This window comes from Wyeomyia smithii, chromosome 2 (genome assembly GCF_029784165.1).
Source record: "Wyeomyia smithii strain HCP4-BCI-WySm-NY-G18 chromosome 2, ASM2978416v1, whole genome shotgun sequence".
Lineage (NCBI taxonomy): Eukaryota > Metazoa > Arthropoda > Insecta > Diptera > Culicidae > Wyeomyia > Wyeomyia smithii.
Genome location: NC_073695.1, coordinates 243,606,449 through 243,621,657, shown reverse-complemented (window position 1 = coordinate 243,621,657; position 15,209 = coordinate 243,606,449). Strand labels below are relative to the sequence as shown.

Sequence of the window (15,209 nt, the reverse complement as noted above, 5' to 3'; positions counted from 1 at the left end):
ACCTGTCCGGAAAGAGGCAGTCATCCAGGCACTTCTGCATGACTGCTCGAAATAGATCAGGGGCCACTTTCATGGCCGTCCTGATGGCCAAGTTCGGGATTCCATCCGGTCCCGGTGCCTTGCTCACCTTTAGGGAGTTGGCGATCACGATGAGTTCCTCATTCGTAACCCTTACCTCCTCCACAACCTCTGCACGGCTGCCGTCTCTCACGGATTGGATGCCCGGCAGGTTGGCCGACCATCCCTGGTCTGTGTCTGAGATACTGGAACGTCGGACGTGAGACTCAGCAACCGGAGGCCAAGGATTTGGCTCGTGTCGTGGAAAGAGTCCCTCGATGATGCGCTCCAGCATCGCTGGTGATCGCTCTGCAGGCGCCAACACGCCTTTGGTCTTCGCCATTATGACTCTGTAGGCGTTGCCCCACGGATTCGTATTGGCACTCGCGCATAGCCTATCGAAGCAGGCCCTTTTGCTCGCCTTTATCGCACTTTTAAGCGCCGATCTTGCAGATCCGAATACTACACGGCGCTCTACCCTCTGTGCATCGGTACGTGCACGTTGCAACATCCGTCTTGCACGGAGGCACGCGCTACGGAGGTCCGCTATCGCGTCGGTCCACCAGTATACCGGTGACTTACCATTCCTAGGTTGGCGGGTCCTAGGCATGGTGGCGTCGCACGCCCGCGATAATGTGGCAACTAATTGGTCAGCACTCGGGCGGAGCCAACTGCCCCCCTCGCGCTCTCTTCTCATTGCTTCTGCAAATACCTCGGCATCGAAATGCGATGTCTTCCACCCGCGGACGGTCGGAGTATTGGCTCTACCCGTCGCCTGCCGCCTCACGTTCTGGACTACGCTATAGCAGACCGACTGGTGGTCACTATAGGTGTAGCCATCGTCTACCCTCCAGTTCACGATCAGTCCTGGGCTGGAGAACGTCACGTCGATGATCGACTCCGCACCATTTCTGCTGAATGTACACTTGGTTCCAACGTTGGCCAGATCTAGGTTGAGCTTTGCCAAAGCTTCCAACAAGATCTGACCCCTCCGGTTCGTGCGGCGGCTTCCCCACTCAACAGCCCAAGCGTTGAAGTCGCCCGCCACTACTAAGGGTGTTAGTCCCGTCAGCTCCATAGATAACAGATCGACCATCTGGGTGAACCTTTCGATAGACCAACGCGGCGGAGCATAACAACTGCAGTAGAACACTCCGTCCACCTTGGCAACCGCGTATCCTTCATTTGAGGTTGACACAACCTCCTGAACCGGGAACTTGCTGGTCGTGCATATGGCCGCCGTACTGGACTTATCTGCAACCCAATTACCGTTTCCGGGAGGAATGCAGTAGGGGTCCGATACGATTGCGATGTCCGACCGCGACTCAGACGCTGCTTGGTATAGCAGCTGCTGTGCCGCATAGCAATGGTTCAGGTTCAATTGTGTCACCCTCACGCCCGTGGTTTCGTGGCCGCCTTACCGGCTGGGCACCGTGGGCCTCCCATAAAGTGCTTGGCGTCCCGTTTTCCAGTACATACCAAGCACTTCGGAGGCTCCCCGCAGTCTTTAGCTTTATGGCCAGCACCACCACAACGCCTACATAACTGGCTCCTATCGGGCCCCTTGCAGGTCCAGGACTTGTGTCCTCCCTCGAAACACCTGAAGCAAACGTCCGGCTGCTGGAGTATGCTCAGGGGACATACTGACCAGCCAACCTTAAGTTTGGCTGTCTTCAGGGCCAGAGTTGCATCGGCCGATGCAAGCCGGAAAGTGGCCACCTGGGTCCCCGCTGGACCCTTTCTGAGGCGAATTACCTCAGTGGCTACTTCCACTCCGCACTTCTCCTTGAGGGCCTGTGCAATATCGCACCTCTCGGTGATTTCATCCAGGTTTTTGAGCTGGAGAGTCACCTCTGAGGTGAGTGCCCGAATTTGCACATCTTTCCCGAGGACCTGCTCGGCTACCGTCTTGTAGGCAGCGCCCTTGTTTTTAGCATCCTTACGGAGCTCAAGGATCATCTCGCCGGTGCGAGAACGACGGATGGTCCGCACATCCGCTCCCAGATCCTTGAGCTGGGTTTCGCCTCTCATTTTCTTCAAGACTTCGGAGTACTTGGACCCCTCCGTCTTGAGTATGAGGGCGTCGCCCCTGCTTCGCGCCTTCTTTCCCGTTTTTGGACGATTTGTCGCCTTCTCGTCGTTGCGCTTGCTGTCTTTTTGGCGCTTCCTTCCTCCCACGGTAACCCAAGGGTTTCCCGTAGCTGCCACTTCGGCAGACTTTTCGGCGGACTTGGAGGCCGTTGGTGTGCTATCTCGCGGGCTTAGCACAACCAACCGTTTCTTGCTGTTCTCGGGGGCTTCCCCCGGAGACTGCCTTGCTCTTTTTGCGGCTGACCCGGAGGCGCAAACCGCTGCAGACGTGCAGGTGTCCGTTTGGACCGACTTCGTCGCCCTTCCGGTCACCTCCGTTGCATTCTTCTCTGCAGCCACCGCTCTTGCCTTGAGCTCGGCGTGCTCCTTCTTCGCAGCATCGACGGAGGACCGAAGCATGTAGAGAGCCTGCTTCAGGTACTTCGTCGTGTTGGTGCGACTTTTCGCAAACTCGATTATGGCATCGAGCTGCTCCGACAGCGCTACTACCTTCGGTAGCGTGTCTCGCTGTCTTCCGACCGCCTTTATCAACAGTGGACCAGCCACTGCGATGTCTTGCGTCGATCCGGTAGGCGTACTGCCTTTGCCGTCTTCGCAGGCGTCCTTTACTGCATCCATCTCCGCCTTTCTCGGCGGAGACCTCTGGATGCCTCCTCGTGCAAACGGGTTTTTCAACCCATCTGCGCCCAATTGTTGATCTTCATTTTTTTCAAAATTCATTCTTGTTAATTGGGTCCCCCTTCCAGCCGCTATCCTTATCCATACTGGAGTGGTCGCCTATCTGGTCCCATGGTAGTCTATGCCGAAGCAGTGAGGCCATGGCTAGGGGCGGCTGCCATAGCGCCTTATGAGCAACTATGACACCCCCGACCGGCGCAAGTCAGGAAAGGACATCTGATCCCACTCCTGCCCGGTTCCCACCGGGCAATGAATTTGGAACGTACTGGAAGGCCTGCCAGGTTTTACGGGACGGAGACCCCTGCACCGGTTGTTGTCTCGCCGTTTCAAGCCGTTGTCACACGACCTTACTAAGGGAGCTCGGCGCAGGTGCCAGCCCAGAATCGTGGTACGAAAACGAAATCCGACTCTTATCATATGGCGTTGCGACCAGTTACCGTAATTGGGAACTTACTGGCATCAATCCCAATGGGCGAATTAGTGCATTTGGGTGGTGGGAGCGGCACTATTCGCTCCGTCAGAGCTGCTTCCGGATAATGTGGCTTTTGTGAGAATTCGGCGGCCCAATGCCTGAGTCTCACCACAACCTAGGCTAGCTCTCGCTGATGGTCCGGGACTGCGTTCTTGCAGTTAGCACTTCCGTGGCCTACGGTAATCACCAAATACCGACCCGTGGTGGCATACAGCTCTGCCAATATATATATATATGTACATATATACATATATATATATATATATATATATATATATATATATATATATATATATATATATATATATATATATATATATATATATATATATATATATATATATATATATATATATATATATTCGGACCAAAAAACTTCTCGCCACTCGGGGCTCCTATTTTGGCCAATTCGCCAAAAAGTTTAATTCACACGAATTTATTTTATAATTTGACTTTACCATGTAGATATATTTTATCAGCAGAAAATCCTCGTTATTTTACTAACTTAAAGGCCAGTATATCTATTAATCAAACTAAATAATAATATTACATTCACTCATAGCTAGCAGTGTAAAGTACTTCGAGCTGGAATTTCATTTAAATTGAGTAGGATGTTTAATAACACTGACATCACATCATTGATCTATGTTAATTTTTCATCTGTCATTTATCTTTGTTAATAAGCTTCCGCTCTTAGCTCTCTCTTTTCACATAGAAACTTATTCGTATTATTTACCAACTGTAGTTAAAAGTCCGAAGCGTTAGTTTCTGTAGATACAACCGAAGTTACAATTTTGTAAATAATCTGAACAAATAGAGAAGGGATATATTATAACAAATAGCGGTGCTGTAGTAATACAATCTTTCTTATCCAAAACCAGTTTTTTGTTTTCGCGTATCTCGTGCGATATTGCGAAAAACTTCGTACTTTTCTTGATTTGCATCAATGTTAATACGTTATCAGAATTATGAATTATGGAATTGCTTTGATATGTGGCCAAGAATGGATCATTGATCGTTTTTGGAAGCTCCTGTTATTTTTGATATTGCAGGGAAAAATTATACCATAATGCCTATTTTTTATCCATGTGCTGTAATAAGGTGTGCCTGAGGCTGGTAACAAAATTTGCTATAGGAATGTACAAACTTAAACAAGATTATGCTCTATCAAAAATAGCTTGCAAATTACCTAAACGTTAGACTGTACAGTAAATCTGGGAGAGTATAATTAGCTCCTTTATTACAAGTAAATACGCATATTTTTTTGCTACAGTAACTTATGTATTTGTCGAATAACATCAGCACTTTCAAAAGGTAACTTCGAAATAGGAGTAATTCAAGATACTTCTCCATAATTATCAATTTTATTCTATTATGACCTTTATGATATTTTATTCTATTATTTTATTTATTATGATATTTTATTCTATTATTTTTCCACATGAGTCAAATGTGACCGTCAAAATGAAGCTAAAAGATTTTTTTATGTTTGCCCAAAAAAAAATAGGCAAACAAATAAAAGCGCATATTTCTTTATTAAAAATATTAATATCATTGAACAGGATTGAGGTATTAACGATATCAGCATTGCAAAATGTTACAACAAACAAAGTTATCCGAAGATATCAAGAAGGTGAACCAAGAGGTGAAAGTTATCCTGATTTTTCTATCTAAATCGATTATTTCCAAAAATGGAGAAAAACTTGTTTGTGACCAACTGAGACCATAACATCAACAAATCAACCAATAACACTTACAATTACAGCTCTGAGGTTGAAAGCGTCTTCTTAAGAACGGTAATATCAAGTCTTGATAGTGGTTTATTAGAGCGGACTGCAGTAATCTTGGTCAAGGCTGAAAACCGCCCCAGATTCTCATGAATTTCGCATTGTTTTTAATGCTTTTATTCGGGTCGAAAAAATACAACCCACGGCTCCAGAGATCCTTCTGGATACAGATTAAAACATTGGGTTGCAAATTCATACAACATTGTATGAATTTGCAGCATTATAACATCAGTTAAACTCTACTATATAAAAATGGAATTCCGTAACGCTTGATCTTATTGATATTGTTCCCTCCGTCTCTGTGGTGTACAGTAATCATCATGATTTAAAATCGTTCTAAATCAGAAAAATAAGCGGTTAGCGGGACATAAAGGTTTATAAACCGGAAAATATTCGCTGATGTTCAGGAAAGACATTAGAGAAAAAATAATAGGTATCTGATTACTAAAACTTGAGATATTATTCACAAAACTACGTAAAACATGCAAAATTATGACTTTTCAAGCTGAATTTGCCTCTAAACCAAAATTCAAAGCGATGACATGTGATTCTTCTTTCATTAAAATGTTTTTTACGTTCAGGAAAGACATTTGAGGAAAAATAATTAGTATCAGATTACTAAAACTTGAGATATTATTCACAAAACTACGTAAAACATGCAAAATTGTGACTTTTTATACTGAATTTACCTCTAAACTAAAATTCAAAGCGATGACATGAGATCCTTTTTTCATCAAAATGTTTGTTAATGTTCAGGAAAGACATTTGAGAAAAAAAAAAGTAGGAGGTTGTATCCAAGACACGACTGCATAACTGACGTAGAACTACGCACACTATTAACAAATGCATTGTTGTAAGTGTTTCATTGATGAGTCATAAAGTCTACTAATGCTTGCTTTGTGCTGCCTCAACAGTGGGGGAATAAAGACACTGAAAACACGAGCTGTAAAAGCTGTTTCACATTCAGTAAATTAGAAGGCCGATACAGATTTAAATTGCTAGTATCCAGCACAGATTGCTCGCTTGAGTTGTCGAAAAATTATTATCCTTCAAATATCTCTTTATTTGCCTTGAGAAAGGCATTTTACTGCTCGAAATTGGATTTGCTGATGACAACCTTTATGCTGCCTCAGTAGTGGGGCAATAACGGCAGTCTGACGACCCACGCTGAGAAGTGAGAAGAACCGCGCTGCTTCTGAGACATGGTGACCAACCACAGGGCAAGTGATTTGTTTGATTTAAAGGCAACCACAGGCGCAACCCGCTGTTACCGCTGAGTGCTGATATCTGCTGCTACTGCTGTCAACGTTGTGGACGGTCTAGCCAGCTCATCTTCCGACTAATGAATGCAGCTGGTTTTACCAGAAACACTCTTGTATAGCCAAAGGTTCTACGAAATAGGCCACGCCTTTCTGTTCAGTTTTACCATTCTCTAATGTTCTTTAGACAAATTATTCCACAATTCGCATTTGATTTTTGTATACAGCGAATAAACACCGATTGTGCTCTCACACACGCAACGTTTGTACCATCAAGCGATTTTGTTTGCTCGCTGTTGCGTGTTGCGTCATGTTGCAACTGAGCAGCTGGGAGACGACGAAATTCTGTTCATGCTGATTGATTGAATTGACTTCAATTTATTCCTGTAAAGTCGAATCAATCACCTTTGTTAAGGCGTTCTAACAGAACAGAACAGTTTGTTGTTCAAAATCGGTTATGCTGATCGAAGCCTTTGTAGTGCCCCAACAGGGGGGGTATTAGGTAAATAAATAAAGTAAATTTTTTGATCCCGTCGCGACAGTATTTGATTGCTAGGATCCAGCACAGAATGCTTGTGTTATTGTCAAAAAATTATTAACCTACAATTACTTGTTTATTTGCCTTGAGAAAGGCATTTTGTTGTTCAAAATCTGTAAAAGCTGTTTTCGTATTTAGTAAATAAGACGGCCGCGACAGATTGTATTTTCATGGATTCAGCACAGAATGTGTTGTTGCCAAGATAAAGCAAAACTTTATTGCGGGAAGAAGGCCGAAGCCCTTAACTGGTATATCGAGACGTTTGGTGCTACCTCGCTGCTGCTTCGATACGTTATGTGATTTGTTTACTGGCGCAACCCGCTGCTGCTACTTCCGCAATTCGCTACGATGCGGCTAATTAAACTATTCTGTCGATGTTCAACAAGGCTTGACAATTTTCAATAGTTCGCATAATCAATCAACACTTTTCTCCATTTGGATGGATGCGTGTATAATTTTCCAATCAATTACAGCAAGAATCAAGGAAATCGGTTAAAAACAAACCGATTTATAAGCATTTAAAAAGGGACATTTTCCGTCCCTTTTTCGTTATTAGTTTTCCTATTAACATCCCTATGTGGTAGGCTAAAGAAAAACGTAGTTCTACGTCAGAAAAGCTGTTTTCACACATAGTAAATTTAGATTGCTAGGCTAGCTAAATAGCACAGCATGCTGTTGTTTGCCAAAATAAGACCAAGCTTAATCGTGGGGAAGAAGGCCGTTTGTTGCTACCGCGCTGCTGCTTTGATATGTGACCAATCGGCAAATGATTTTTTCAAACCGAAAGGAAATTCGGCAAACTCGGCTGATACTGGCGCAAACTGCTACGCTACGGCTAACTAGGTATGTCGACCTTTTTAGGGAAAGCCAGCAAACGACCAATGAGAGGACGTTATTTTCATTTCAACAAGGCTTGCCAATTTGCAATAGTGCAATAGTTCGCAGATTCAAACAACATTTTCCTGCATTTAGGCAGATGCGTGTATAATTTTCCAATCGATTGCTGCAAGAATGAAGGAAATCGGTTGAAAACCAACCGACCTATAAGCATTTGAAAAGGGACAAATTTCGTCCCAGTTTTTCAGTTTGCATCCCTATGTAGTATGCTAAAGTGAAACGTAGTTCTACGTCAAAATAACACGTATCTTGATGCTAAAAGTTGACATATTACTCAAAAAACTACATATGTTCGAAGCATTTTTGAAGATGATTTTCTGCATACAAAGAAACACCTTGAAATACTCTATTTTATTTTTTTTTTTTTGATAAACATATAATACATGCAAAACTTTGACTTTTTAAGCATACGCTCAAATCGCATCTAAATCAAAATTTAAAAGGATGACATGTGATTTTTCTTTCAATAAAATGTTTGTTGTTTCTTTAACATTTCCAAATATAAACAAATAACATTTCTGATGTATTCGTAGATTTGTGAATAGTAACACATTACGGGATTCGATTTACTTTTTTACCTTTTTTTTTTACCTTTACCCAAACTAGATCTTAGAACATTTAGCTGGAGCAAAGGTCCCATTTCTTTGGTTTGAACATAGATTGAGAGGCGAATTAAGCATTGAAAGTCATTTTTTATTTTCTACATAGTTTTGTGGATTAAAGCACAATTGTTAGTTATCAGAAAACCTTCACTACTTCTAAAATGATATTCGGCCAACCATTTCAATAATTCCGAAAGTGGAACTCCATACGTCGTTTGGAAATCCGATATGGCGACTTCCAGTTTATGTGTGTTCTGTTCTCAAAATATTGAAGTATTTAAAGTGATGATGAACGTATAAGATGTGAAATATTTTTAAAGTAAGTTGTGCTAAAGCAGTAATGAATTTAAAAAAAATGATTCTTAAATTTAACACCTTTGATCCCGAGCATCGCCGGGAACGTTCAACTAGTCACAAATACAAATACATAAGATTCTGTTTAAATGGTGTGAAGTTGTGTTTTGAGCTGCTCTGATCTAATTTTTTTAGCTTTGGGAATTACGATTCCCTCATTCGGAAACTAAAGAAACTCGAAAACAACAGAACTTACAAAAATTCATGTATAATTGTGGTTTGTAGGGTGAATCTGTTCTGCCGAAAATATTATGGCGTTTGTCATAAAAATCAAACCAGTTGAAACACTCATCATGGGGCAAATATACGCCCTAAGTTTCCGTAAGGTCGAATGATTGTAAATATAGATATATTTGCTACCGGAATGATACCCAGACATAAAAAAATGGCCCAGAAGCCATTTTGAAAGCCAAGATGGCGACTTCCGGTTACTAGAAAACATCCTAAAGTGGTCAAATTGGTGACTTCCGGTTCGTCTGGAGTCGTTTTCAGGTCTCTGGGCATCATTCTGATTCCAAGAGAACTCATATGAGATGGTGTTTGGTCAATTTTTACTGTTTCTGCAAACCGAAAGTCATCATTTAAAAATTAAAAATAACCTCTGGAGTTGAATTTTGATCTCAGCATCAATTCGATTACGAAAATTTGACCATTTATGGTTCGTTTTCGTAAACCGGAAGTCGCCATTGTGGAATCAAAAATGCCGTCCAAGGTTGTTATTGGGTCTTTGGGCATCATCACGATTCCGAAAATACCCATATTAGATGGTATTTGAACTTGTTTCATTTATTTATGGCTTCTAGAAGCCCCAATGAAATTTATTCCGGAAGGTCCATTTTCGGAGAACATCACAAAGATAGCCAAAACCATAATAACCGGCCTGTGGAGATGAACTTTAATTATGAACTTATGAACATTATGAACTTTAATTGTAAAATTTTGTTCAAATATTCATAAAATCCCTTAGGAACATATCGTTGGAAAACCAAATTTCCAGGATTAGGAAATAGTTTCAGGGCACCACCGCTCTAACACAACTAAAAAAAATCGGTGCAAAATTAACAAAATCTGTTTAATTTCATTAAAGATAGTAATCAATACACTGTTTCTACAGAGCAAACTTGTTCATTTTTGCCCCATGTGCAGGGTAAAAGTTCGAATTTGAGTAATTTTTTTAAAAGGTGGGGTTTTATCTAGTATAACTTGCTCATAACATAAGTATAAGAGACCCAAATAGGTTTAATGCGAATAGGAATCCTTGAAATTGAAAGTTGTCATGAAAATGAAAAAAAAACAATTTTTACATAAATTTACGAACACTTTGTTTCGAAACAATGATTTTGAGTTGTGCCAATATTGCACGAAACCAACGATATGGTGTAAAGCCGCCATTTTATGTTAGACGAAGTGGTTCAAAGTGCATCGTATAACCCGTTTTGGTTGCGTGGGTTTCCTATATATTTCGAATTTCGGTGGTTGAGTTTTTCACAACGATTACATCTCACAAAGGAAACCTGTTGTTTTATGAGCGAATATTTGTATGTTTACAAATGTGAAAAGTGCTGCCCTAGTATCTCTTACAACGATCTGGTAAAAAAATTCTTCTAGTTTATTTTCCATGTTTTCTATAAAAAGTTCACATAGAAAATGTGAAAGTGGATTTTCCATAGGCGCTCCTGACGTTTGTTTGAGAACTTACCCCCGAAATGGATAATTACTTTGAAGTTTTTTTTTTCACATCAAGTTCTCCAAGTAGGGGCTTCTGTGGCTGGCAATCAGCGAGAAGGGGATGTAAAAGCTGCTTTTCTTTCGCTTCACACTCAATTATCTGTTATTTTTTTACTGCCATCCGAAAAAGGTGTCAAAGCATTCCTATAAATTTGCATTGTACCTAATGCTATTATTTTGGGACGAAAAAATACAACCCACGGCCCCAGATATCCTTCCGGATACAGTTAACCCAAAGTGTTAGCTGCTGCGATGTTCTGGTTTCGACTGTTGGAGCCTTGTATCCGTGACGTTCAACCGGGAAAACAATTTGGAATCCGCCTTCAGGATCAGACATGTTGCTTTCATCGTCCATTCTGGACGCGCTCACACCAGCACAATAGGAAAAAAACAAGAAAAAATTCTTCCTACATTTTCTCCTTTCCACAGCGAGCACATGAACGGTGTCAATCCTGAAACGCTCTGGAGCAGCTAAACTATGAACTCGTCAGTATTGAAACCCTCCGAAGAATTAAAATTTTCAACAAAGTCTTCTGTGTTCTTAACAGATTGACAAGGAAATTGGTTCGGCATTGATTAAAATTCCTTGACCAGTCATTTTGCCCCCCAGCAGGAAACAGTTCTCTAATTTCACTATCAGGTTTGACTACTTTTGAAGACCCTTTATTCTAGGAAGAGAAGGTCAGGTGCTTTAATCCATATTGCACAATTCAAAAATATTTTTCTAATTCTTTGTTTATGGATCATCTTCTGTATTAATTTAAAGGCTTTCGAAACATCATTTTAAATATATCTCTCTCCTGCTAAACTTGATTGTTTTCAAGCAGCTATTCGTTTTTTTTCTAATTCATGGCAGTCATGGACATGCAGATACCGACATTAGACCGTTGTTATTGGTATCGCAAGTTACTTCATCTAGATTCATCATGGTTATGTTAGCTTGTTTCATGTCTTCTAGTATCGAATCTCTCCATAAACAATCAAGCCTACTAAGTTTTGGAAACTGGGAAATCAGTCAATCCCGTGACGTATTTAAATTTATCATCACTTATATCGAATGAAGCTAAAGCAGGCATATTCCACCAATATATGTCTATTTAAATGATGACTTTCGAATGACTGATACCCTAACGACTGATGTTGTATTGATTAAATATGATTGGTTGTGAGCAAAACTTCAATTTAATAACTCAGGGAGTCAAATTGACTGACAAATATCGTCTCTTGTTCGAGATGTAAATGAGTAAATCTGTTGAAGGTTATGAGGGGGTATAAAATTTGACCAAAATATGACCACGTGATTTAGGAACGGCCCTCTTAATAAGCTATTGTGTCAGCTCACTGCGCCTACTGTGATCGGTGCTTTAACTAACCTCCAACACCATCTGCTTGCTGCGAATGGCATGTGTGCGTGTATCTGTTTGGTATTCGTTTGTTTGTTTGTTTGTTTCAGATCATGCTAGCAAAAACCAGCCACACTCCGGCCGTGAAGTGTCCTAACAAATCGCTAACCCCGTCATGTTTTCCGACTCACCCGTATAACTACATCAACTATCAGCAGCGTGACAATAGCAATCCGAGTGCCACTAAGCCGCCGCCCAATTCTGAACTTTCGTCCTATAACACAAGCCAATCCACTGTGCTAACTAACCAAAGCAATAAATCGTCCCTGTCCAGCGGCCAGGAGTCATCTAATCCGGCCATCAGAACCGCCGAGCGGAAGAAAACTTTAATTAGCGGACATCATCAGCAGTTGCTGGACAACAGCGACAGCCTGTCCACTCACAGTCTATCCTCGGGAAAGTCTCTGAAAAGGCCCGGCTCCGGGAGCGTCGGGGAAACCAAGAAGCTAATCGATCTCGAAACGGTAACTCCGCTGTACGAAAATCTAACCGATTCGATTCAGATTCACGAATCGCCCATAATTCCAAGTCCCGGCGGATCGGCAGCCGGTGGAAAGTTTACGATCGATGGACAGGAACGGTATAAAATCAGCCTGCGAAAACCGCGGCGATCGAGCAGTCGATCGAACAGCGCGGTGTCCAACAGCTATTATGACTGCATCAAACCGATTCCGGCTCCACGCCACCGGAAGTATGCCTCGACCAATTCGTTGCTGTCGAAGAACATCCAGCTGTACAGCAACAAGTTGGATCCGATTTACATGAATCTGCCGATCAGTTCCGGCTATGAGACGGATCCCAGGGGGAATGATGAGTTCAACTCAGGCGGTGAGGTAAGTGAAGTGTTTTGTTTCTCTTTCTCTAATCAATTTATACTAACAAATCGGGACCACTTTCCCTTCAGTGTCCCTCCGCATACGATAATCATTACTTCGAAATCACCCAGCACCAGACGCGCATCCTGATACCGAAGGAGCTGTTCCCCGTAGATAGAAGCAATCAAGCCAAGATCAACCAATTACTGAAGAAGAATCTCGTTTCCTCGAACCGACGTCACATTAAACTGCCTTTACAAAAACATCATAGCTTTAATTTCCAATCCTCCCAAACGGTGGAAGCGACGGTGCGCGATCTCAAGATCAAGTCCCACTCGATCAGCTCGAAAACGCTGCGCGACTATCGCAACGGCGTCCCGGCCAACAACAGTGGCAGCAATACTAGCAGCAATTTTACCAATAGCAATAGCATCGGCAAGTTCCCGCAGGCCGTGAATCCTACGAATCCGTTTATCACCAGCAGCAGCAATAGTAGCAACAGCAGTAGCAGTGCACTAACCACTAGCAGTAGTCGCCGTTCGTTGGCCGCAGCTCGGCAGCACACAACCCTGGCCACGGCCACTCTGGCCACAGTGCGGCAGCATCCAAGCCAATCGCAAAGCGAAGAGGACAGCAGCGGTAGCGACTTAGAGCAGAAAAGTCTTCAATATCAGCACAGCAATCATCATTCCCAGCAACACCAACATCATCAGCATCATCATCATCATCATCATCAACAGCAGCAGCAGCAGCAGCAACAACATAAGCAAAAGCACGCCCATCAGCGACATCACACACTAGGAGGACCCTCGTCCGTTCCCCCGGCTCCGGTGCCACCGGTCTACAAGTATGAATCTAACTCGGTAGCCTTTAAACCTATCACTCCTGTGCCAATGAGTACTCCAGCAATAACTAACTCTAAATCATCGTCATCGGTTAATAATAATAATAATAACGATATGTGTAAAGATAAATTTGCTATTGAATAACAACACTGAGTATAACACAAAAAAATAACACAACACAAGACAGCAAACAGCAACAAAGCAGGTTCTGACTAACAGAGGCAGAAGTGAGAGAAAAATTAAAACAAACAAACGAAAAAGCCAGAAGTATACCGAAACAAGTACGGGAAGTGAAAACCAAAAAAAAAAAATCACACACACGCAATGGGAAACTAACTGAGTAGAAATTAAATTCAAATCACAAAACTAAAACCGGGTTGCTTGTGTTTTAATCGCTTTTGTGTTGCTTTTTTCCTCCTACTACTTTCAATTAATGATACTGATTTTACTAAAGTATGTGATGACAGCTTCGGAAAGGTAGGTTCAATACAAAAACCGCTTGTGCTTGCTTTGACTATTATTAACAGCTATTGAATGATGATTTGTCTACTAAACTGTAATGGGTGCTTTAATAAACTTTCGGTTCAAAACATGAACTCAACAGTTGATAGATGAAACCTGTTGCTTTTATTAGAAACCTTACAAAGTCAACTTTCAATCATAGCAATCAGTGATTTATGCGGAATGTGATAGTCTGACGTTTTGATTGTCTAACGAACAAGTTTTTACTTGGAAACGCTTGTAATTAGTCAAGTTTTTTATTTGTTTGTGGAAATTCTCATTACTGGGAGAATTCAAGAACTGAAATAAAGGTAACCTCTAAGGTAAACCGATATTCAGGAGGTGGAATTTGTGGAAATTCTAGTGTTTTACATGCATACGTGCTACACGTCGATGTACAGTTAGTGATAGTGATTTTACGCGTGTTTCTGTAGAGAAAACAGTTCAACATCTCCACCAAAGCAAGTATTTACAAATTCGTCTACTATATAATTTTTTTCAGTAGTATTAGTATACTACGTAGTTTCTTCGAGTTAGTTAATGATTGCTTGCATAGTAGTAAGCAGCTATTAATTATTGTAAGAATTTAGTAATCCCGGATATAAGAATTGAATTAGTGAATTTCCCAAATTAACCCTCTAGTGCCCAAGTTTATTTCTAGACTGGCTTCGGTCAAATCACAATTAATCATTATAAACACTTTTTAGATATCTAATGAAGCTTTTTAGAGGTTTGACTGAAGCCCGCCAAATGGCGGCATTGGGCACTAGCGGGTTAAGCAGCTTTGCCTACTTTGTTTGTTTATACGTTTGAGTAAATTTTCAAAAGAATCGATATGATATGTTGAACTAAATGATATCACACGACATGTTTTTAACTCTCGTGTGTTTATAGTCATCCGAGTCTCATGATTGAGGATGATAGAGTATTTATTTTCAAAGACAATAATCACAAAATTTCACTTAATTCAAAAAAATTACCAACCAAATTCTTGAATATTTTCAGAAAGTTCTCACGTGAAACAGATTTCTGTGTTTAAAACATACCTATAACTGGTCTTGGTGTCAATGAGAACTTGATTCACCTTTCGTTGATATAGTTATCGAACTGACTAGTACGAATGAAGCTGTCCATCATTATCACTTTGAATTAAAAAGATCGATGCATTACTCCGACCAGATA

General features: G+C 41.5%; 1 protein-coding gene across 3 annotated transcripts in view; it reads left to right on the top strand.

Moving 5' to 3' along the window:
* Nucleotides 1–13,898, top strand: part of LOC129724760 (hemicentin-1) — a 280,997-nt gene extending 267,099 nt beyond the window's left edge. For all 3 annotated transcript variants that reach the window (XM_055679909.1, XM_055679911.1, XM_055679910.1), the window contains 2 exons: nucleotides 11,917–12,699; nucleotides 12,771–13,898. In XM_055679909.1, the coding sequence (XP_055535884.1) occupies nucleotides 11,917–12,699; nucleotides 12,771–13,670 (1,683 nt within the window). In that variant the 3' untranslated portion in view covers nucleotides 13,671–13,898. The remainder of the gene's footprint in view (nucleotides 1–11,916; nucleotides 12,700–12,770) is intronic.
* The last annotated feature ends 1,311 nt before the right edge of the window (nucleotides 13,899–15,209 follow it).